Source organism: Cetorhinus maximus, chromosome 18 (assembly GCF_964194155.1).
Source record: "Cetorhinus maximus chromosome 18, sCetMax3.hap1.1, whole genome shotgun sequence".
Lineage (NCBI taxonomy): Eukaryota > Metazoa > Chordata > Chondrichthyes > Lamniformes > Cetorhinidae > Cetorhinus > Cetorhinus maximus.
The window spans coordinates 97,071,336-97,096,545 of record NC_135896.1 but is presented as its reverse complement, the minus strand read 5'-3'; the positions used below and the strand labels follow the sequence as shown (position 1 = coordinate 97,096,545).

The window sequence follows — 25,210 nt, the reverse complement described above, 5'->3', positions numbered from 1 at the left end:
TATGAACCCTGCTGTCGGCTATTCTCTGAATGTTAGATGGCTTCTAGATTGGGAAATCCCATTGGACAGCAACTGCATCAAATGAATTACATAATGCAGAGCAACAGTTTTTAATATAAAGACGATACGGATATCAATTTTCAAACCCTATGAGATTAGTAGGTAAGCAGCTCTACCTTGTGTGCTAGTAACCATTAATATCAGGAATGTTGAATTGCTTGCTTGTGTTGATTTATTTGATCTCAGTTGTGGAGTTGTTTGTACGATTAATCTCTTATGCCCTAGTTAGAGAGGGGAAAAAAATAGACAGATTTGCCCCAATTGATTTCGGTCTGCTGGAAAATGCATGTGTGCAACAATCAGTTGAGGGCAGAATGAAACTAGACTGCTTCTCTTTCCTTCCACTCCTGTATCCTGATGGTCAAATACTCCTCAGCATCTAAGCTTGTGAGATAAATAACCAACTAGACTAGTCAGTGGAGGGATTTTTAAAAAAATCATGATTATCTCTATTTATCATAGCCTATTATTATCCTAGATACTCTCGAAATACCTGCTTCAGATTATTTGTTTGTTTTAGTTGCATATTTGCCTTGAGGAAAAAATTACTGCTGAGTTTGCTTGATCCAAAATCACTTCAGCAAACAGTTTTTGATACCTGTAGAATTGGGCTTTCTAGTTTCTGGCTCAGCTGTTCCCCTGGCTCCCTCTAGATTTTCCACTGTCTCTTGTGCATGGATCTCTCCTTTTCTAAGTTCCTTCTTCAGTATTCGTTTAACCTACTCTGAAACTTTGTTTCTGACTGCATTTTAAATTTCCTCTTTAGCATTGCATTTCTTAAATATGTTTTAAATCCATTTAAAAAGAGAGAACATAACATTGAGCATAAAAAGACAATTTTTTCTATTGAAACTTATTTCTCTACTAGCTTGCCAATTATGGCATTGAACATAATTTTGAATTAAATTATGTTGGCTTTGTTGCCTTCCTTAATTCTAAACATTTGTTGCTCTGTGTAAAGAAGCATTTCTAAATCTGTCAGTTTACTCATTCATTATGTCCTCTGGTCTACATTTCTGGTATACTTTCAAGATAATAACATGTGTTTACATTCTCCATGACACTTAAAATGTTATTGTGCTTGAGTTAATAAATAGGGAAATTAAGTATGTTTGGCAAAGTTTAGCCCTACAGCCATAATTGATTAAGGTCCAAATTTTGCTGGGTGTGGTGTGCCTTGTTAGACAAAAAACTTTGCCCACACAATTGTTCAAAATGCAAGCTAATAATGGCGCAGCCAGAGCGACGGAGCATCTGGGACTTGGTGAACACCAGGACAGTGTCTCTCTTTAAACAATGCGACTTGATGGTTGAGAAGTAGGACTGATTTGACATTGAGCTAGAGTAGATGAGTTCAATGTCAAATCAGATACAAAAAGAGAAATAGAGAGGTACAAAAAGATTGGATTAGAAGAAGGGGGAAAAAAATCAACAAAAGAAAAGTAAGAGTGAAAAATTAAAAAGAGATGACTTTTTGAAAATTTTGATACAATTCACAACATGAAGGAATGAGGCTCCATGCCTACAATTGTCCACTTCCTACGAAATAAGTTGATTGGCTGTCATTAACAATTATCATTGTTAAAAGGGTACATGAACTGTTAATTACTAGAATTAACTTTCTGTGGAAAAATTAATGGGAAAAGCATCAACTTCATGAAAATCACAGGGAGGCTAAGTATGAGGTGCCATTTTTGTAAAGCTAACATGGAGTAGTGCAAATCATCCAGCAACTTTTGGCGATTGGCTGAGTTTTTCCAGCATTTTCTGCTTTCATTTCGGATTTCCAGCATCTACCGTATTTTGCTTTTCTCCGCGCATCATTGACATCGGGCATCATTCACATACCATTATTCTTCAGTGAAAGCTGGCTTATTGTAGTACTGATTTATCAGAAAAACCTAGAAGAAATATTCTTTCCAGAAAGCAATTGATAAGGTGCCACATCAAATGTTATTGTGGAAAATAAAAGCTCATGGCGTAGGGGGTAACATATTGGCATGGATAGAAGATTGGCTGGCTCACAAGAAACACAGAGGAGCCATAAATGGGCCTTTTTTCTGGTTGGCAAGATGTGACTAGTGGTGTGTCACAGTGCTGGGCCTTCAGCTTTTTACAATTTATATAATGACTTGGATGAAGGAATCAAAGGTATGGTTGCTAAATTTGCTGAAGATACAAAGATGGGTAGGAAAGTCAGTTGTGAAGAAGCCATAAGGAGGCTACAAGGGGACATAGGTTAATTGAGTGGGCAAAGATCTGGCCAATGGAGTATAATGTGGGAAAATGTGAAATTGTCCATTTTGGCAGGAAAAATTAAAAAGAAGCATGTTATCTAAATGGTGAGAAATTGAGAGCTCTGAGATACAGAGGGATCTGAGTGTCCTAGTGCATGAATCACAAGAGGCTAGTATGCAGGTATAGCAAGTAATTAGGAAAGCTGATAAAATGTTATTGTTTATTGTGAGGGGAATTGAATATAAAAGTAGGGGAGGTTATGCTTCAGTTGTACAGGGCACTGGTGAGACCACATCTGGAATGCTGTGTACAGTTTTGGTCTCCTTATTTAAGGAGGGTGTAAATGCATTAACAGCAGTTCAGAGAAGGTTTACTAGACTAATACAAGGAATGGGCAGGTTGTCTTATGAGGAAAGGTTGGACAGGCTAGGCTTGTATCTGCTGGAGTTTAGAAGAGTAAGAGGCAATTTGATTGAAACCTTTTAAGATTCTGACAAGGGTCTTGACAGAGTCGATGCGGAAAGGATGTTTCCTGTTGTGGGAGAATGTAGAACTAGGGGTCACTGTTTAAGACGGAGATGAGAAGGATTTTTTTCTGAGGGTAGAGAGCCTTTGGAGCTCCCTTCCTCAAAATGCAGTGGATACAGAGTCTTTGAATGTTTTCGAGGCAGAGTAGATAGAGTCTTGATTAACAATGGGGTGAAAGGTTACCTGGGTTAGGCAGGAGGTTACAGCCAGATCAGCCATGATCTTATTGAATGGCGGAATAGGCTCAAAGGGCCGAGTGGCCTGCTCCTCCTAGTTACTATGTATTAATAAAGGTACAAATTTTAAGTCTAAACTAAGTTGGTGGAGATACAGGGGTAGAAATTTTGAATTGTGTCGGAGGGAGGTGGGGGGGTGTTGTAGAAAATTGACCTGGGGAGCAGCATGCTGGTTTGCAGCACGTTCCCACCTCCAGCCCATTTTGGCAAGTCGCCTATTCAGGCCAGTGTTCTTAAGCTGACTGGAATTTTCCAGTTGTCCACGGGCAGCCTCAGCAGTCAAAGCCTGGCTGATGCATGGAGGCATCTCCTGGAGGTAACCACTTAATTGGTTGCCCTCTCAAAAGTTCAGCCCCAGGAGTTTTGATCTGGAGTATTGAGTCATGTTTTTCTAGATAAATAGGTGGACTTTAACCCTCAGTCCATTCTTTGGTTGAAACTAGTTCAGTGGTGGGAGGCCTGCTGTTGCTAAGGGAAAAGCAACATGTCAGAAAATGAAGGCTAAGGCCTATGACTTCAGAAAAATTCCGATGTCCGAGTTGACCAAATTGGAAACAAGGATATAGGGTTCAAAAGCAACCCGCTTGATTGGGGAGCTTAATTAGGATTGTATTTTCATGAAATTGAATGTTGAATTCTGGGAGAGAGAGTGTAAGTTTATAGAGTAATGATGACGAAGAACGTTTTTAGTGTCAGAAAATCAGAGCAAGTACTGAATCTTTTTGAGCAGTATAACTAACTTTGTGAGCATTACAAGCGAGTGTCAAAACACATTATAAGAAAAATGGTTTTGATGTTTAAAAGTTAAATGTTGCATTTGAATTCCATTTTGATATATACTGTTCCTATACTGCAAGTTAAACTATAATCTTTCCTCACCTCTTATATTTGAAATGAAGGTGGTTATGGGCTTCTGCGCGTAGAATCATAAAATAGTTACAGCACAGAAGGTAGCTATTTAGCCTGACGGCAGTTTTGCTAGTTGAAGGGCACAGAGCAACAGGTGACTTGGCTGTGTGTGCAAATTATAGCCATATGAATTATTGAACAGGGTTTAACTCCAACTTGGGGAAAAACTAAGAACGTCACACATTTTTAATGGCAAACCTATAAGTCATCTTTGACAAGTCATGCCGAGCACAAAGGAAAGATGGTTGTGGTTGTTGGAGGTCAGTCATCTCCATTCCAGGACACCACCACAGGAGTTCCTCAGGGTAGTGTCCTAGGCCCAACCACCTTCAGCTGCTTCATCAATGTCCTTCCTTCCATCAGAAGGTCAGAAGTGGGGTCGTTCGCTGACTGCACAATGTTCAGCACCATTCGCGACTCGTCAGACACTGAAACAGTCCATGTCCAAATGCAGTAATTGTCCATTACTATTGTCCAAAAGACATTGACAATATCCAAGCTTGGGCTGGCAGACGGCAAGTAACATTTGTGCCATACAAGCAGCAGGCAATGACCATCTCCAACAGGAGAGAATGTAACCATCAACCCTTGACATTCAATGGCATTACCGTCACTGAATCTCCCACTATCAACATTCTTGGGGGGGTTACCATTGACCAGAAACTGAACTGGACCAGCCATATAATTACTATGGCTACATGAGCAGGTCAGAGGCTAGGAATCCTGTGTCAAGTAACTCACCACCTGATTTCCCAAAGCCTCTCTGCCATCCACAAGGCACAATTCAGGAGTGTGATGGAACTCTCCACTTGCCTGCAACAACACTCAAGAAGCTTGACACCATCCAAGACAAAGCAACCTGCTTGATTGGCACCCCATCCACAAACGTTCATTCCCTCCACCACCGACGCACAGTGGCAGCAGCCTGTGCCATCTACAAGATGTAATGCAGGAACTCATCAAGCCTCCTTAGAAAGGACCTTCCAAACCCACGACCGCTACCATCTAGAAGGACAAGGGCGTCAGACACAGCTCTCCAAGCCACTCGCCATCCTGACTTGGAAGCATCGCCATTCCTCAACTTGAAAATTCTCACCCTTGTGTTCCAAGTCCTTTATTGCCTCACGCTTCTTAAGCCTGTAACTTTCTTCAATCTTACAACTCTCTGAGAACTCTACATTCCTCCAATACTAGCCTCTGGTTCATCTCAAAAGGCCTTCACCTCACCAACCCACCTCAGTTCTGCAGTTCCATTGCTTTTCTTCTCCATCTCCCTCTCCTGTATGCTCCTCCTTAAAACCCACCTCTTTGATCAAGCTTTTAGCCACACTTCCTGCTTCAGTAATTATTTTTTTGCCTGATTATGCTTCTGCAAATTATGCGGGGGGCATTTTTTCCACATTTTCTAGTGCTATCTCAATACACGCTGGAAAGTGATATTAAAATTTGCTCTCTTGCAACTCATAACTTATTGAAATATTTGAAACTGCTTTACAGAATGAAGTTACTTTGAATCTTTTGCATACCAGTACAGCAATAATTCTGTCAGCAATATCTCAATGTAGCTTTAAACATGGCAGTCTAATTGGGACTGCATCTTGTATTCATTTATGTTGTAATTTAACTCTGATGTGGGCACGCAATGCCAGCATCTATGATGCATTTTTGTACTGGCTAATAATTTAGGTTTCAGTAAGTTACTAATAATCATTCCTATTGATTTAAGGTCATGTTCCAGAATTTATCTTGGAAAAAATTCCAGCGATAATTGGTGTTTGTGTAGAATCTAGCACACCTTCGTTAGAACATTTGGAAGGTGGCGATGGCTCAACACTGGAGGGGTCCAAGAGACGAAGGCGACGTAGTGTTGGAGGTTAGAATTCTGTTTCTGTAGTCGGTTTTTTAAAAATAACGTATTTTTGATAAGGTTGTAATTTGACTCTGCAGCTTCTGTTTTCCATGCTATAACTAATGAGCAAGCTTTTTTTATATTTATTTATGCTCTTAATGAAAGATGCACAAAAATGGGCAGAGTTTAAGTATTGTTGAAAGATTGATGTGGATATTAACGTTATTTTAATGTTATTTTGTATCTTGCATTTCAGATATAGTTAGTGGAGCACTAAGTAAACTTAAAGCAAATCGAACGCCTTCTGCTACTCCTCAGCCTGACACATCTGGTATGCAGAACAAGAAATGTAAATTGTTCATGTTCATAGTCTATTTATACAAAAAAGAAGCATATGTTTGAAAATATCACAGCAGGATTTTTGTTTGCAGGTCTATCAAACTATTGTAAATTAATAATCTGTTCTAACCAAACCTGGAATCATAAATATCCCCACAAGTTCCCCCATATCCACCACTCCTCCACACCCTTCCCCCACCAAATGGGTCCACCAAAATCACGAGTGGATATTTGGTGATTATAATTATTGAAATTAGTTGTTGATTTTGTTCTAATGTTGCTAGAATAGCCTGCTCTAAAGCAAAGATGAACATGAAAGATCCCATGGCACTTTTTCGAAGAAGAACAGGGGAATGTTTATTTAATATTTCAATTCAAACAAAAAATATATATACCAACACATGTAAATGTTGAGAAAAATTAATGTGTAAATTGAGGCACAAATGTTGGCCCAGACATTGTGAGAATGCCCCTGGTTTTCTTCAAGTAATGCTGTGGAATCTTTTACATCCATCTGAGAGGGCATACCAAATGCACTTTTAGCAAGGTTGTTCCCATGGAACAAAAACTCATTTAATACTTTAATTAGTGCTTTCGTTCCCTGCAGTGTCCTTGATAGCGATCTGGTATAAATATGGATATTCTACAATCACAGGTCTTGAACAAATATCCTCATTGCCTGAAAGCTTGAGAATGGCTGACTGCTTAAATGTAATCATAAGAAATACTGTATTTTTAATGTGGACTATTATCCAAGGAATTTGAAGGCAAATCATAGATCATGGATACAGCAGTGAATCTAAGGTAGTTGGGCGTTTGAGGCTAACAGAAGCTTTATGGCTGTAGAAAGCTGTGTTCCATAGGTTATTTTTATGTTGAGGGTTGTTTTTATGTCAAGAATTGACATTTTGAGGAGAATAGTGAAGTTTGTAAGTATTGTGAATGTATTGTTTATGCTGATTTACTGTTCTTCTACCACTTAACTGTTCAATAAACCTGTCTTGTGGTTTATAGTCCATGCCACGGTCTGATGGTGTTTATATTTGTGCGTACTAAAGTTAAAAATGTCACGCAGTAGCAGTGCTGTATTCAGTAAAGCAAAGTACAGTGACGGCGCTTCTCTACTTGACCCCTGGGTCTCTTTAAATTTGCATGCTAAAGGCACACTCTGGTTTCAGGAGAATACGAGTTTAGCTTATTGGAATGGTCTGTGACTGAACCCAAGGAAAATAGCTATAGTAAAACTCAAGAGGATTAAAAATGGTGTACTTGAAATATTAAATGTGAAGGAAGGGCTGGATGGAGTAGTGTTTTATTCAATATACTTGTTCCTCCTCTTCCCAATTTTAAATGTCTAACTTCTAGTTGGATGGAAACCAATTAAGTTTGTTAGCCTCCCACAGCTTGATCAACTTGTGAAAGCAACGATGAATAGCCTCTTGGGGCAGCTGCTTTTCACCATAGGGCCAGGACAAAACCCAAAGTTGCAAGCTCCTGTTATATTAAATGGAGCTTTCTTGGATGCCTTACCACTATAGTGTCCTGGAACTGACGGACACACAACTTGGCTGGTTTCCGTTCAAGACAAGTTTGACCAGATATTTTAATATTTTTTCGTTATTAAATGGAAATGTACTTTGGATAACCTACCCCTACATGAGTTTCCATAACTTTTAAATGTATGGAACAACACATCATCATACTTTTCCTTTGTACCGTTTATAATGTAGGAAAAGAGATGAATGCAACAGCACAACTTTAGAGATATTTTAAGCATTTCATATTTGTTATTATCAAATAAGCAGTGATATCCTTTTTTTAACTTGATTAGGAACATCTTCAGGAACTCCAATAATTATGACTCCAACTTGGAAACGAAAAATACTAGCAGATTCTTCACAAAGCCTAGGGTTTTCAAACAAAAAACGGTACGTTTTTCTATTGACTATACTTGCTGACCTCGGGTGGGGAGATTCTGAGTCTAGGTTTCTTCATACTATGAAAATGTTTGGAAGTTGGGCAAAATTATTTGTTAAAATACGTAAATATTGGAAGTTGTAGGAATGACTGCTTTGCTTTGTTTTTATAATTAAGAACCATTAATTTATATTACCATAGTGTTTCAAAAATGCTGAAGTATTAACTAATTTGAGTTCACATGATAGATTTTTAAGGTTTAAATGCCAAAAACATGGATCTTGCTGTCTAAGGTTAACTTCATCCATTTTGATTTAAGATCAAATTTAAGTGCCCATTTATCTAAACTTTCAACAGTGCAGAGCTCAACTGAGAAGTTTGTGCTCTTAACAATGGCTCCTGCTAAATCTAACTATGCATATCAATTCGACAGTATGCTCATCAATGCATAGAGCCCAAATATTACAAAGTAGTGCCATTTGTTGCCAAAGTATATACGCAGTAGAATCATTTAGAAAATAATTGGTTTCATTTAGCACACTTTGAATGTAGATCTTGCCACAAGAGCTGAATTCTGGTCATCATATTAACAGAAGCTCAGACAAGCTTTAGAAGTACAACAGTAAATGTTACAATATAGACTTTAGGTAGATGCTAAGAAAGTCTGGATATGAATTTCTATTGACTGCTGATATGAAGATTTGCAAATTGGCTTTTCCTGGTCTATTTTATCAGGCAGCAACTCCATTTGAACGAAAATGGGTGAAATGCAACAAAAACATGTTTCACACAAATTTTCAGCATTGTAAAATGTGTTGTTGTGTTTCAAATTGGAATTTTATAGGAAGACTTGAAGTGAAGTAGTTTATGACATTTCAGTTCTGTGCTTTGATCAGTATGCATTTATTTGACATCAGTTGACTGATTAAAATTGGATCCACATTTTGCTCTCTGATAAGGGGCAGAATTTTATGGCTGACGTGTGAGTGGCAGAGCCCGCACGTCAGCGCTTAAAATGTCAACCTCATCCACGGGTGGGATATGTGGGCTCAGAGGGTTTGTTAATGTTTTTTCTGAAGTATTTATTGCAGAAAGTGTTTTAAACTTGCCTGTGTGATTGTTAGCAGTTCAGATCGATTTCCAATAGCTTTCTCTGTACTTTGAAGCTTCAGCTCAGCCGTCTGCAGACAGTAATCTTTATTGGGCCTGCAGCTTTCCAGAGGCCTCCATTTACCCTGGGTATGGGTTCTGACATCTCCACTGGAGGCAGCTCCTCTGAGAAGGAAGGGAGGGATAGAACAAGGAGGAGGCCAGGAGTGGACAATCAGCCTCCAGGGGAGCCACCTTTGGGAGGCCAGGCGCAGGCACAAGAGGCGCATGGCCAAGATGTTGTCCAAGGTGGAAGGGGCTGCAGAAGATACCACTATCGTGCTGCCAGGATATACAGGCGGTGAAGCAGCTACCTCAATATGACTGAGGTGCGTTGCCGAAGGAGGCTCCAACTGTCAAGGGAAACAGTCAACTTTATCTGTCAGATGATTGGCCCTGAGATCTCCCCTAACTGTGTGAATGGACACCCCATGCCAGCGGCTCTGAAGGTCACAGTTGCCCTCCACTTCTATGCATCTGGCTCCTTCCAGGGCTTGGTGGGTGATCTTTGCAGTGTCTCCCACTCAGCTGTCCACACTTGTGTCAAGCAGGTTACAGAATCTGTTTAGACGGGCATTGATCTTTAGCCACTTCCCCCGCAACCAGGCAAGCCAGACACAGCGAGCCATAGGCTTTGTGGCCGTTGCTGGCTTCCCCCGTGTCCAGGGTGCTATAGACTGTACACATGTGGCCATCAAGGTGTCAGCAGGTGAGCCCGGTGCCTTCGTCAACAGGAAGGGATTCCACGCCATGAACGTGCGGATAGTGTGTGATCACAGGATGCTGATTCTGTAAGTTTGTGCAAGGTACCAGGCAGCTCCCACGACACCTACATCCTCAGACACTCCCAGGTGCCGGTGCTCTTCAATGCTCCGGCTTGGCTGGATGGTTGGCTGGTGGTGATAAGGGCTATCCCCTCAGAAGGTGGCTCATGATGCCTCTCTGCCATTCAAGAACAGAAGCTGAGGAGCGCTACATTAGGAGCCACGGCACCACAAGGGCAGTGGTGGAGAGAACCATCGGTCTTCTCAAGATGCGCTTCCATTGCCTGGATCGCTCAGGGGCTGCACTCCAGTACCCCCCTAGATCGCGTCTCCGTGATAGTGGTAGCATGCTGCGTTCTGCACAATCTTGCGCTGGAAAGGGGGGATGCAGTTGACAATGAAGACCTTGATGCAGTGGATGAGGCTGCACATGATGAATCCAGCAGTGGCTCAGAGGATGAGGAAGCACTGACACAATGATTAAGGGCAGCATGCCAACCCGCTACTACACCAAGGAGGCAGGGACACCCGGGACAGTTTAATCCAACGAACCTTCAGCTAGCTCCACACACGTGGATCAGCAGGACCAGCATTGCCTGGTGCTTCCACATGTGGCACTTAGTTGCAGCTGATGAGGTGGAAGATGTAGCACCTAAGGGCTTAGTACAGAAACATCAACGTCCACTCAAACACTCATGAGATGTCTGTGAAACATACAAATGCAGCACCAAGGAAACACCCTCAGCCATGGTGAGAAAAGTGGACTTTATTGCCACCAAAATAAAGCACAAATGTCACTCTGACATACATAATGATATATTCCCTAATCTAGGGCCAACACAAAATCACCAGTGACAAACCTAACGTGCTTTATCCTTACGTTTGCGGGTGCTACGTCTAGGTGCCACCCCATCGCTCGGAGTGGCTTGTGAGACAGCCTGCTGACTCTGCTGTCCTGTTGGCCTCGATGACCTTGGCGGCCGTCCTCTGGCCCATGCCCCGCCTGGGAGGGAGTGGCCAATTCCAGAACTGGCACCTCCTCTGTTGTCACAGCCTCAGCGGATGCAACGGTCACTGGTAGAGGGGCGGAGGAGCTGCTGCCCTCATCCGGAGCGCCCTGAGAGGAACTCGCAGTGACGACAGGCAGCTGCTGCGTCGATATGAGGTCACATTGGACCTCCCTGCTCAACGCAGATGGATGGGCACCGAGCGGCGACACTTGGTGCCCAGAACATCCCCCACATTGCCAATGACCACCTGTGGCCATTAGTGCTGTGAGGGCTTGCAGGTCAGAGTGTAACCCAATCAGAAGATTCTCAATCCGCTGGAAGCCCCTCTCCATGAGAGTCGTCAATCTCTCAATGAAGGAAGCCTGAAGCTCTGTCCTGAGGTTTATGCCATCACTGACACTCTGCCTGGATTCCTCCACCACAGACACCAAGTAAAGCACACCCTCATACAACCCTGCCAGATGCTCCCGCGCACCCTGCTGCTTGTCCTGCAGCTGCTGCATGGCGAACATCTCCAGAGGCACATCATCACTGCCGGACTCAGCATGTGCCTGGTCCCCTGCAGTCCTCCGGCTGCTGGCGCCATTGGCACACTCTGTCCGTGTCATCTCCTCCAGCAATTGTGAAGTGCCATCTCCACTGTGCCCCGGGACATTAGCCGACGTCATAATTCCCATCTAAGTGTCGCTGCGCTGGTGCCTGGCTCGCTGAAAGGATGTGACGCAAGCTGCAAGTCTTGGCCCTCAGGTGTAGAGGGAGGGCTCTGGACATGTTGGTGGCGGCCATGCGGTGGTGATGCTGAAATTAGCAACAAGGACAGTGTATCAGTCAGCGTTCAGTCAGTAACACCTTTCATCCCTTTCGCCCCCCCAGCCTCAAAAGTCGCTCACCCTTCAAGAACCTAAGGAGATGAACATTGGTGGGGTGGTAAATAGTCAAGAGGAGGCCCAAACATTACACGCGCATACAGACAGGCTGGTCAGATGACCTAAGGAATGCCACATGGAATGTTATGTGGATAAGTGTGCGGTTAAGCACTTGGGCAAGACAAGCAAGGTACGGGAATACATGAGTAATGGTAGGACCGTGGGAAGTCACAACAATTACAGGGACCTTGCTGGGCAGACCCGTTAAGGTAGCAGAACAGGAACATAAGGCGTTTAACAAGGTCAAAGCCAGACTTGCCTTTATTAACCAAGGAATAGAATGTAGGAAAAGGGAGGTCATGTTGCAAGTGCAGAAAACGCTGTCGAGGCCACATCTGCACTAATGCATTCAGTTTTGAGCCGCGCTTCATGGGAGGGATGGCATTGGAGTGGGGAGAGTGCAGGGGCTCCTGACCTGGATGCATGCTGGCCTGGAGAGTTGGAGTTATGAGGGAACATTGCATACACTTGCGACATTTGCCGTGGAGCACGTGAGACTGACAAGTCACGTTATTGACCTTCATACCATTATGAGGGGCATAGAACGGGTGGACAGAAGGCAACATTTCCCCTTGGCGCAGGGATGACTAACGTGGTGGCATTTATTTAAGTTGAGTGCCATGAGGTTGACAGGTGAGGTGCTGAGGACCTTTTGGACAGTAATTTGGGACGCACTGGCTGAAAGGGTGGTGGAGGTACAAACCTTCCTACGATGCAATAAGTCTTTGGATGTGCAGCAGTGATGCCATGGCATGTTAGGCCATGGGGATAGTGGTCAGAAATGGGATAAGGCGATTTTGAAAGGTGCTAGAGACGCGCATCCTCATGGGGCCGAGGGACCTTTGTGTTTGACCCACACGTCTGTGAATGAGCAGTGTTGCTGCATTAACGGTTGCTGCAATTATCAGTGCTTTGGATAGTGGGAAGACAGAGTGGATGGGACTGTGGCCCTCAAATACCTGGCCGCTGCACCCCAGCCTTGTTGACACCTGCCAACCTGGCCGCTTGCCTCCTCCCCAGCTCCATGGCCTGCTCCTCATACGTGGTGAGGTGCTGCAGCACAGCGTGCCCACCACCAGCCAGCTGACGCTCCCGGATATTGCTCTCAGTTTTTGCCTGCAGAACATAGAAGAGCATTTATTGGGGCTGATCACTCATGTACCCTGCACGCGCATGCCGCACCCCAACCACAGTGGCCCATCTGAGGCCTCCAGCGGCTCCTAACCACACTAGTGGTGATCAGTCCCCAGAAGATAGTACGGCTGTTCCCAACCCCCTCCCCCAACGGCCACCTTGGACACATTCGGCGTCCATCACTTTGAATAACACACGGGTCTTAGCGCCCATGGCAAGGAGGCACAACTAGGTGTGGCGCCGAGGCCAGCAGATGGCTCTTGGCCACGACACCTTGAGACTCCCCTTCCACCATCTCATCACCACCAATAAGACATGTGTTGGAGTTCTGAGTATGTGTCTAGCTGCCTCCCCTGCAGGTTGCCACCAGACTACTCAATTGCGACAAACACCAACATATGCTGCAGGGAGAACCCATCTTCTCCTCAACCACTATGGCTGATGTAAGCATGGTCACGATCTGTTTGCCCACCCAGCGTGCGCCAAATGCCCAATGCAGTAAGGCTACCAGCTGGTTAAAATGGCCAAGGCTGACATGGTACTCACCCTGCCAGAGTGCAGAAAATCATTGAAGCGCTTGCGGTACTGTGTTCCTGTGCGCTGCACAGCACCTTGAGAGCTAACAGCCTCCGCCACCTCCTGCCTACGCCTGCCTGGTCACGTGGGGGGCCCTCCTCCTCCCTTCCTCCAGAAACAAGACCTCCCAATGGTTGGACACCCCTTCAAGGACAGCAAGGCAGGCATCGGAGAACCGAGGGGCACAGTGGCCCCTCACTGGCCTACCCTGCAGCCTGCACCCCTCCTCTGCCCTCACCTCTTGTGCAGCCCGGTGACTGGCCATGGTCAACAGCCTAAAGGAGGCTGCCTGGCCGTTCTTTAGTTTCCCATTGAAACCGGCGGTCTGAACACGCCCGCCGCCGATTTAATTTTCCCGATGAACACGGGAGTCTGAAACGCGCTGTGCGGGCCTTAATTTGCCCGCCCATGCAAAATGGTGGCGCGGCCTGTTTCAGCGGCAGGGATCCGCTGCCCACCTGCTGCCAATTCAGTCGGTCCCGCCCACCCGTCAAACACAAAATTCAGCTCAAGGAGTACAAGAGATTTTTTTTTTCATTTGATAATTTGCTTAATTTGAAGCCAAGTTAAATAGGCTACTCAGACTTGATCTAAAATTAAACACTCTTAGAATGCTAGAATTAGAGATTTATGCTGTCATCTTCGCTTGGGAACATAAGAACTAGGAGCAGGAGGAGTAGGCCACTCGTCCCCTTGATCATGGCTGGTCTGATTGTAACCTCAACTCCACATTCTCCTGATAATCTTTCACCCCCTTGCTTATCAAGAATCTATCTAGCTGTACCTTAAAAAAAAATTCAAAGACTCTGCTTCCACTGCCTTTTGAGGATGAGAGTTCCAAAGACTCAACTTTGAGAGAAAAAATTTCTCATCTCTGTCTTAAATGGGTGACCCCTTGTTTTTAAACAGTGACCCCTAGCTCTAGATTCTCCCACAAGAAGAAACATCCTTTCCACATCCACCCTGTCGGGCCCCCTCAGGATCTTAAAGGTTTCAATAAAGTCACCTCTTGTTCTTCTAAACTCCAGTGGATACAAGCCTAGCCGGCCCAACATTTTCTCATAAGACAACCGCTCATTCCTGATATTAGTCTAGTAAACCTTCACTAAACTGCCTCTAATGCATTTATATCCTTCCTTAAATAAGGAGACCAAAACTGTACACCGTATTCCAGATGTGGTCCCACCAGTGCCCTGTACAACTGCAGCATAACCCCCCTTTTGTATTCAATTCCCCTCGCAATAAACAATAACATTTTATTAGCTTTTTTTAATTCATTCACGGGATGTGGGCTTTGCTGGCTGGGCCAGCATTTATTGCCCATCCTGAGTTGCCCTTGAGAAGGTCGTGGTGAGCTTTCCTAATTATGTGCTGTATCTCCATACTAGCCTTTTGTGATTCATGCGCTAGGACACCCAGATCCCTCTGAACCTCAGAACTCTGCAATCTCTCACCATTTAGATAATATACTTTTTTAACCTTCTTGCCAAAATGGACAATTTCACATTTGCCCACATTATACTCCATTTACTAATCTTTGCCTACTCACTTAACCTATCTATGACCCTTTTTAATTTCATTATGTCCTCTTCACAACTGACTTTCCTACCTATCTTTGTATCATCAGCAAATTTAACAACCATAGCTTCGGTCCCTTCTTCCAAGTCATTTATATAAATCGTAAAAAGTTGAGGCCCCAGCACTGATTCCTGTGGCACATCACTCGTTACACCCTGCCAACCAGAAAAGACCCATTTATGCCAACTCTGTTTCCTGTTAGCTAGCCAATCTTCTATCCATGCCAATATGTTGCCCCCTACACCATGAGCTTTTATTTTCTGCACTAACTTTTGATTAGATACCTTATCAAATGCCTTCTGTAAATCTAAGTGCAATACTTCCGCTGGCTCACCTTTATCCACAGCACGTGACTCCTTGAAGAACTCCAATAAATTAGTTAAACATGATTTCCCTTTCACAAAACCACATTGACTCTACCTGATTGCCTTGAATTTTTCTAAGCGCCCTGCTATAACATCTTTAATAATAGCTTCAAACATTTTCCCTATGACAGATGTTAAGCTAACTGGCCTGTAGTTTCCTGCTTTCTGTCTCCCTCCCTTTTTTGAATAAAGGAGTTATGTTTGCTATTTTCCAAGCTAATGGAACCTGCCCTGAATCTAGGGAATTTTGGAAAAATGAAACCAACGCAACAACTATCTCACTAGTCACTTCCTTTAAGACACTAGGATGAAGTCCATCAGAGCTGGGGATTTGTCAGCCTGCAGCTCCAACAATTTGCTCAATATCACTTCCCTGGTGATTGTAATTTTCCTCCCTCCCTCCCATTTCCTGATTCGCTGCTATTTCTGGGATATTACTTGTACCCTCTATAGTGACGACTGGTGCAAAATATTCAATTCATCTGCCACCTCCTTATTTTCCATTATTAATTCCCCAGACTCATTTCTATAGGACCAACACTCACTTTGTTAACTCTTATTTAAATACCTATTGAAACTCTTACTATCCGTCTTTATATTTCTTGCTAGCCTTCTCGTACTCTTAATGTTTGCCTCCTTATTAATCTTTTTGTCATTCTTTGCTGTTCTTTAATATTCTAATCTTCTGACCTGCCACCTGTCTTTGCGCAATTGTGTGTATTTTTACGTTTGGTCCTGTCTTTAACGGATGGTGGGTCTTCCCCTTGATACATTGGAATGTATCTATTCTGTGCATTCTGAAATATTCCCTTAAATGTCTGCCACTTCATCTTTATTGTTAGCTAGCTCTGCTTACATGCTTTCACAGTCATGTTTATTTAAGTTTAAAATACTAGTCTTGGACCCATTCATCTCTCCCTCAAATTGAATCTTCCCAAATTTAATCCCTTTCTCCCACTATTTAGTTTAACACCCTCTCTACTTCCCTAATTATGCAGCTCACTAGAACACCAGCCCCAGCAGGGTTCAGGGGTAGAATGTCCCAACAGTACAGACCCCACTTTCCCCAATACTGCTGCCAGTGCCCCCCGAACTGGAATCCATGTCTCCCACACCAGCCTTTGAGCCCCACATTCATTTCTCTAATCTTATTTGCCCTATGCCAATTTGCATATGGCCCAGCTTCGTAATTTGGTGCCTAGCTCCCCATATTGAGTATGCAATACCTTCTTCCTCATCCTGCCTATGTCATTGCTACCTACATGGACCACAACATCTGGATCCACCCCTTCCCACTGTAAGCTCCTCTCCAGCCCTGAGCTAATGTCTTGAATCCTGGCACCAGATAGGCAACATAGCTGTTTGGACTCTTGCTCTTTGCTACAGAAAACAGTTTCAATTCCACTCACTATACTGTCCCCTACTACCACTACATTCCTTTTTGCTACCCCACTTGAATGGCTTCTTCTACCACAGTGCCAGTCAGCTCATCCACCCTGCAGCACTCACTCTCATCCAATCAAGCTGAAAGAACCTCAGATCTGTTAGACAACTGCAGAGGCTGACACCTTTGCCCTCTGGATCCCCTTGTCTGCCTCAGCTGTAGTCACACCCTCCTGTCCCTGGCCACATTCCAAATCAGAAGATCCTATCCCAAGGCGTGTGACCACCTCTTGGTACAAAACATCCAGGTAACTTTTCCTCTCCCTGATGCGTCGTAGTGTCCACAGCTCAGCCTCCAATTCAATAACTCTGAACAGAAGCTCTTCCAGCTACGGGCACTTACTGCAGACATGTTTACCCTAGATCACACTGGTATTCAGGAGTTCCCACGTGCTGCAGCCTTGACACATCACCTGTCCTGCCACCCTTGTGTTTTAATTAATTAATTACTTAATTATTTTATTCAATTATTTCTTACCACAAATTCCTGTTCTATTTTAAACCTTAGGAATAAAATGGACCTTAACCATTCACCAGATACTCACCAAACAGCTAGCTTGCTTCCCCGGTAGAAGAGCAAGAACCAAATTCTACAGGGTGGATAAGTTAGAAAAAGCAAAGAAGTACCTCCCTTTCCTCCTCACAGAACTCCCTCAACTCACCAAAACTTTCAGCACTCCGTTGAGGTCAGACTCCAGTGTCAGTGGGTTTCACTTTAATTTTTTTGCAGCCCTAGCAACAACTTCAGCCTGAAAGTAATTCATTGGCTGTAAATAGGTTTGGATATCCTTATGATACGATAAGTAGCTATTTTGAATTAGGAAAGCGTTGTTTTATTTTTTTGAAATGTATGTTATTAACTTTATCCATATCTTATGGAAATAATCTCAATCATGTGAATTTTGACAGAAAAGTATTTGAATGCAACGAATTGGAATGATGATTTCAAAATGTTGTTAAATCTGTCGAGTTAAGCCGCATCCTGCAACAGGAAAATAGCCCTGCACGCTGTTGAATTATAACTATTAAGTATTGACTTGTTTACCACCAAGTTGGTAGCTCATCTAGTTGCTCCTCCCATTCCTGCCTCCCTTAACCTGCCCCTCCTCCCAAATAAAATTAAGAATTTGCTGAACTTTTGAGAGTTCAAACTTAATGAAAGCCTACATACATCATCTATATAGGATATAGAAATAGTTTTGCAAGTAACATGGCAGACTGGCAGCTTTATTATTTGTTAGTTTCCAGTTAAGGTCACTGGAGTGTTTTGTTTTGCTCTTTGGAATTTGAGACTTGAAATGCACATAAATTGAAAAATACATTAATTTTCACAGGCGATCGCTAAGGCACAATATAGCTTTGGAATTGTTACCCAGTGGCTTTCTGAGCCAGAATTCTACACCATCATCAGATGGGGTCAAGAAGGATGATGGTATGAATAGAACCTTCAATTCCTTTTATAGAAAATGTACTTGGCACCCAGTGTGAAGCCTTACTTTTCATTAAAGAAAGAGAAAATATAGGGGAAAAATACTGCATTATGAACAACAGTACTGTGTGTTTTTCAAACCTCTTATTTGTAGGGAATATTGTAACTCTCAGTTGGGCATTTCATGTTTCATTTGCCCATCATTGACGCCCATGCCTTTAGCTACCTTAACCCCCCCTAAACTCTGCATTCTGCCTCCTAAACCCCTCAACATGTGTTCCTCAACATATATCTCTGACCAGGTTTTCACCTTAATATGTCCTTACATGGCTTGATATCAGATCATGTTCCTGTTAAGGGACGTTTTACTATGTTAAAGACGCTATATAAACGCGTTTTTCCCTATTTGCTCAATTTCCATGTACAAATAGAAATTACCCTGACACCATTCGGAAAAGTTGCCTCTAAAAACTGATCTAATTCAACTTTGTTGCCTTGTGACCACGATTTGAGACAAACTATCAATTTTCCTAATGGAAAATACTATGGATACTGGAAACCTGAAATAAAAACCGAAAATGCTGGAAATATTCAGCAATTCAAGTAACATCTGTGGGGAGAGAAACAGTTAACATTTGTGACCTTTCATCAGAACTGGTCTGTCCCCACAGATGCTGAGAATTTCCAACATTTACTGTTTTTATATCAATTTTCCTATTCTTTCTCTGATCACATGTTTGCCTTGCTTTCACTCTATATAATTTATGTTACTGCTACTTGAAATCTTTCACCTTGTATCCCAAGGACTGTAGAGTTTTAGAACTGCAAAGATTTGAATTCTGGCATTTTTTGTTTTGATAAAAGACTGTAACTAAGCTTACCTGTATTTACACGGCTCACATTTTGAAGAATGATTTCAGCAATGCAGACTTTGTTAATTTAAAAATTGGTGAAATTTTCACTCAAAGACCCACTATTTCAGCTTGCCAATACGGAAACCTTTCTCCGGCAAAAGATAACTGATAAAGAAAACAACCAACAATGCCAATTTCTATCCTAACTTGCTCATCAAAAACAAAGGCAGTAGTTCCTCTTTCCCAGTGGAGACCTGTCCATGTTCTGAACAAATAATAAATCCTAGCAGGTTCCCAGAAGGAGATCTGCCATCAAACACATCCAGATGTGCTCCACAACAGCAGGAGGTAACTGCAGAAATAGACAAAGATGGCTATGCTTTGTTTCATTTCCAAGCTTGGTAAAAGATTTCCCAGATCAAGGCTATTTTGTTTAAACCACTGAGCCAATGTGACGATCTGCAGAAACTGCTGTATGTACTGTCTACCATAGAGGTTCCAGTGTCTCAGGAAATTCTAGAGAACACAAATTAATAAATAAAATTCAGATATATGCAGATGTGGATTCAGTGTAGGGTCCTGAATTACTACTTATGAAGGAAAGGTTCTGTTGCAAATCATCCATGCTGTCGATAACACTGCATATTTACTTACTGAGAATGAACCTTGAGACTGGAAATTGTACAGATTTTAATTACCAAGAAGATAGAAAGCATTTTTTGATGTTCAAAACTTAATCTACACCTTTTGTAGAGAAAGGGAGAGCAGAATAGGAGTACATTGAAAGTAAACCTTACAAGTTTATGCAACATCTATAGTAATGCCCTGCTTAATATATGTGGAAAATTATTGTGTATTGAAGAAACTGTTTATTGCTTTTGAATATGTAATTAGTGCATTTTGACCACTCCTCCTCCAAGCAACCTACAAGTGAGGAATTATAAACTATCCCACATCTCCTTTAAATAAAATTTGAATTTTCATGACTAGACCATGGATTTAGAAGTTACATAGGTGAGCACCTACATGTTTCATTCCCATCTACACTGCAAAAAGATGGTAAATGTGAGAAATTGTGGAAAAATCTTGGTTATACTATTGAAAATTAAAGTTGATTCTGCAAAAGCAGAAATATTTGAATAGTACTATTAGACCAATGTTTACCTTATAGATGCATTTGACTTTGTAATCTGTGACTAGAGGTAATGTCTAAATTGTAGAATTTGTATTATAAGGGGTAGATACGCTGTTACATGTTTATGGTTATATTCTGTTTCTATAGTCGTGATACTCCGTATTCTTTAAGCTTTTGGTTATGGTTGTGCCTACTTGAGGTGCTGCTTTTAACCTTGTGAACTTGACACACCAAATCATTTAGCTGGAATGAGGTTAATAAAACTTTGAAGAGGTTGTAGATTTGGTTGGAATGAATTTGTGATGACTTCTTTTTGTTTAGTTTATTACCAGGCACAATGTACTTTTGCTGAAGGTAGTCCTCAAGTGTCACTGGAGTCATTGCAGGGCCCTCTGTCCCTCTCTGCTGGAAGTGTTAAGTTTCAGTCAACTGCATCAGCTAATCGGCGGAAAAGTAAAAGACTAGAAAACAAAGGGGTAGAGAGGTATTGTGTCAAATACTTGCATTTGTCTCATTAAGTTAGTATTTCTGATGTTTTTGTACTTCTAGTAATAGCTTTATTTTGTATACATTTGATTTAAGGATTGAGTAAAACACCAATGTGATTTTTATTTTTCAGTTTTTGTAATTTAGCTTACTTATAAGAACAGATCAATGCATAACTGGTTTATCCCTAAAGCGTGCACCAATAAGTCATAGTCATAGAGTTATACAGTACAGAAACAGGCCCTTCAGACCATCATGTCTGTGCTGGCCATCAAGCACTTATCTATTTTAATCCCATTTTCCAGTACTTGGCCCATAGCCCTGTATGCTATGGCGTTTCAAGTGCTCATCTAAATACTACTTAAATGTTGTGAGGGTTCCTGCCTCTACCATCCCCTCAGGCAGTGTGTCCTAGATTCCAACCACCCTCTAGGTGAAAAAACTTTTCCTCAAATCCTCGCTAAACCTCCTACCCCGTACTTTAAATCTATGCCCCCTGGTTATTGACACCTCTGCTAAGGGGAAAAGTTTCTTCCTATCTACCCTACCTATGCCCTTCATAATTTTGTATACCTCTATCCGGCCCCCCCTTCAGCCCTCTCTGCTCTAAGGAAAACAACCCTAGCCTATTCAGTCTCTCTTCATAGCTGAAACGCTCCAGCCCAGGCAACATCCTGGTGAATCTCCTTTGCACCCTCTCCAGTGCAAGCACATCCTTCCTATAGTGTGGCGAGCAGAACTGCACACAATAGTCCAGCTGCGGCCTAACTAGCGTTTTATACAGCTCCAACATAACCTCCCTGCTCTTACGTTCTATGTCGCGACTAATAAAGGCAAGTATCCCATATGCCTTCTTAACCACCTTATCTACCTGTGCTGCTGCCTTCAGGATCATGTGCTGCCTTCAGGAATCTATGGACATGAACACCAATGATCTCTGTACTTACTAGGGTCCTACCATTCATTGTGTATTCCCTTGCTGTTAGTCCTCCAAAAATGCATCACCTCACACTTCTCAGGATTAAATTCCATTTGCCACTGCTTTGCCCATTTTACCAGCCCATCTATATTGCCCTGTAATCTAAGGCTTTCCACCTCACTATTTGCGACACCACCAATTTTCTTGCCATCGGCAAACTTACTGATATATTCATGTCTAAATCATTAATGTACACTATAAACAGAAAGGGTCCCAGCACCGATCCCGAGTACACTACTCGTCACAGGCTTCCAATCGCAAAAACAACCTTTGACCATCACCCTCTGCCTCCTGCCACTAAGTCTATTTTGGACCCACTTTGCCAAAGTGCCCTGGACCCATGGGCCCTTAGCTTCTTGACCGTTCTCCCATGCGGAACCTTATAAAAAGCCTTACTGAAGTCCATGTAGACTACATCAACTGCACTATCCTCATCGACACAACTAGTCACCTCCTTGAAAAATTGTTAGACATGATCTCGTCCTGACAAAGCCATGCTGACTATCCCTGATTAACCCCTGTGGAGATTAATCCTGTCCCTCAGAATTTTTTCCAATAGTTTCCCTACCGCTGATGTTAGACTCACTGGCCTGTAATTACCTGGTTTATCCCTACTACCCTTCTTGAATAATGGTACCACATTCACTGTCCTCCAGTCCTCTGACATGTGTCCTGTGGCCAGAGAGGATTTAAACATTAGTGTCAGAGCCCCTGCAATCTCCTCCCTTGCCTCACATAGCAGCCTGGGAATACATCTCATATGGGCTGGGGATTTATCCACTTTTAAGTCTGCTAAAATCACTAATACCTCCCCTCTTTCAATGCTAATTTGTTCAAGTATATCACAGTCCCCACTCCCTGATTTCTACATCTACATCGTCCTTCTCCATAGTGAACACAGATGAAAAGTAATTATTCAAAACCCCACCTATGTCCTCTGGATCCACGCACAAATTGTCACTTTGGTCCCTAATGGGCCCTCCTCTTTCCCTTGCCCTTAATATATTTATAAAATGCCTTGGGATTTTCCTTTATCTTGCCTGCCAGTGTTTTTTCATGCCCCCTCTTCGCTCTCCTAGTTACTTTTTTAAGTACCCCCCTACACTCTCTATACTCCTCAGGACATTAGATTTAAAATTACAAGGGAAACAACCATGTTATTAGGTACATGATTGCCAAGTTGCACAATTCTTCATTCATTGCACTTGCTGGAGGTGCAGCTTGAGAAATTGCGTACCTGCAGCCCTGATTTTCTATCCGCTAATTTAATTTAAGATTGTGGACTCTGTGCCCACCATTCTCTGAGTGTCCACTTAAACTATGAAAACTAGGCAGCAGCACAATAATAGATTTTCTTCTTCACTTTGGCATCAGACATGAGTGAAAGGAAGAGTAATTTCAGGTGATAAATTGCAAAAGAAATATAATTGCACAACATTAAAATGCTTGGGTGACATTTTTCTATATCTTGTTGATACCAATATGCTAATCAAGCCTATTGACAACACACTGTGTGTGTGGGCAATTTTTAATTTTTACAGTTTCTACATTCTCATTTTTAGGTTTTTAATTTATTGTTGGGTCTGCTCCAATCTCCATAGCCACTTCCAGGTATTCTGCACTGTACACATTTCCTAGTGTGCTCAGCTGTTGTCTTTCCCCTAGCCTCCAACCTTGCTTCCAGGCCTCCCTTGCTGCACTGTCTTCTGTTCCTGTACCTGCTCCCTGATCCTGCCGACATTTATAAAGTAAGGTTTTGTTTACAACTGCAAGCTCAAGGTAAATTCAGCTGGCATGGGAGCAGACTGGGAGCAAATGAAGATGTACTTGAAGCTAACCTCTCCTGCACTCTCCTCTTCCTCCTGTTTCACTGTGTGTGTGTGTCATCAGTCTGTCACTCTCACCAACTCACTCGCAAAAAAATGTAGCACATGGTTTTTCATATTTATAAGTTGTCTGTGAGAAAGCCATTGAAGTGGTTAAATTGTGCATCACCCTTTAGTGCAGTAACTTCAGTTTTGTAGGCTATTCACCACTAAGTTTGAGACCATTGGTGCAGGTGCCTCAACTCTTCCTTCTTTCTGGTCCCAGCTTCCCAACCACTCAATCCCTCAACTTCCATGGCTTTGCAGTATCTCACTTTGCTATTTTCAAGCTCATCTTTTCCATTAGACCCACTTACTGCTTCTTTTGATCTCTTTCCACACAATTCCTAACTCTCTAACTCATCTCCCTGGCCTCCACACTAGCTAACATGTTGTGTTTCTCTCTATTCTGCACTGTGATTCTGTGTGATTATACTTGTCACTCCTCTAAAGCTCTGCTGTTATCAGCCCCTCCACAAATTAACCCTTTTATCCTCACCAAAACTTGTCCTGTCACCAGCATTCATTTTCGATTGGATTGTTGTAGGTATTGTCTGTCACCTTCCAACACCATACCCATCGCTTGTAACGCCATGTTGAAATCTGTCCTGTGTTATGATATGGCAGATGTGTGCCAGGCGGATCAAATTCATGTGGGAAACTTGATCATGCGGCCACAACTGTTTTGCAATTTGTATTTTATTTTGAGATACGTGCCCTGAATTCAGAAGTAATAAGACTACCATGACTTCAGAGGTTATTTTAGAAAACTAAATTAAACATTTATTAACAAAAGAAAAGATTTCAAACCCAAACATAGGTCTACAAATTACTACTACAGTAACTCCTAAAACCCCTAATTAATCTGGCTCCCAGTTACACTTCCTTTAAGGCAACAGTAAAAACAAATAGATATAAACAGATACAGGCAAAGCCGCACAATACCCTGGACAGTTGGATTCAAAGTGAGTTTTCTCTGCTTTGGTTCCTGTAGACAGCAACTTAATGCATAGAGGCTGGAGGCTTTTCACACTTGTTAGATCTTAGAATGCCTTCTCCTCTGACACACAGCCTCATCTCCTTTATACATGTTTCTCCCTTTTTAATGCAAATTTCATTGTTCCGATATGTCTCTGGAGCTTTACCTTTCTCATAATATAAATCTTTTCATAATTCTAATTTTATCAGTAGCCTTTGGGAAAAATAAACACACTGTTTGGCTTAGCTTCTTCTGGCTAGGTGTAACATCTTACAATCTCTTTGAAATTCAAACTAACCTAATTTATCTAAAGATGCAAATTTTCCTTACACCTCACATTCTAAAACCTCAGCCATGTTTACGTATTTTGCATTTCAAACCTAGCTTTTTTGATGCTTCCAGACCTGCTGTCTCCAATTCAATTACATCCCACACACATTAAAAAAAAAAGCTATCCAAACC

At 42.4% G+C, this 25,210-nt stretch overlaps 1 protein-coding gene across 1 annotated transcript in view; it reads left to right on the top strand.

Annotated features, from left to right (window-relative positions):
• The window catches only part of LOC144693387 (rho GTPase-activating protein 11A-like), a 58,449-nt gene that overhangs the window by 22,199 nt on the left and 11,040 nt on the right, over positions 1-25,210 (top strand). The window contains exons 6-10 of the mRNA XM_078563251.1: positions 5,698-5,844; positions 6,077-6,151; positions 7,991-8,087; positions 18,356-18,453; positions 20,761-20,923. Coding sequence (XP_078419377.1) covers positions 5,698-5,844; positions 6,077-6,151; positions 7,991-8,087; positions 18,356-18,453; positions 20,761-20,923 — 580 coding nt within the window. The remainder of the gene's footprint in view (positions 1-5,697; positions 5,845-6,076; positions 6,152-7,990; positions 8,088-18,355; positions 18,454-20,760; positions 20,924-25,210) is intronic.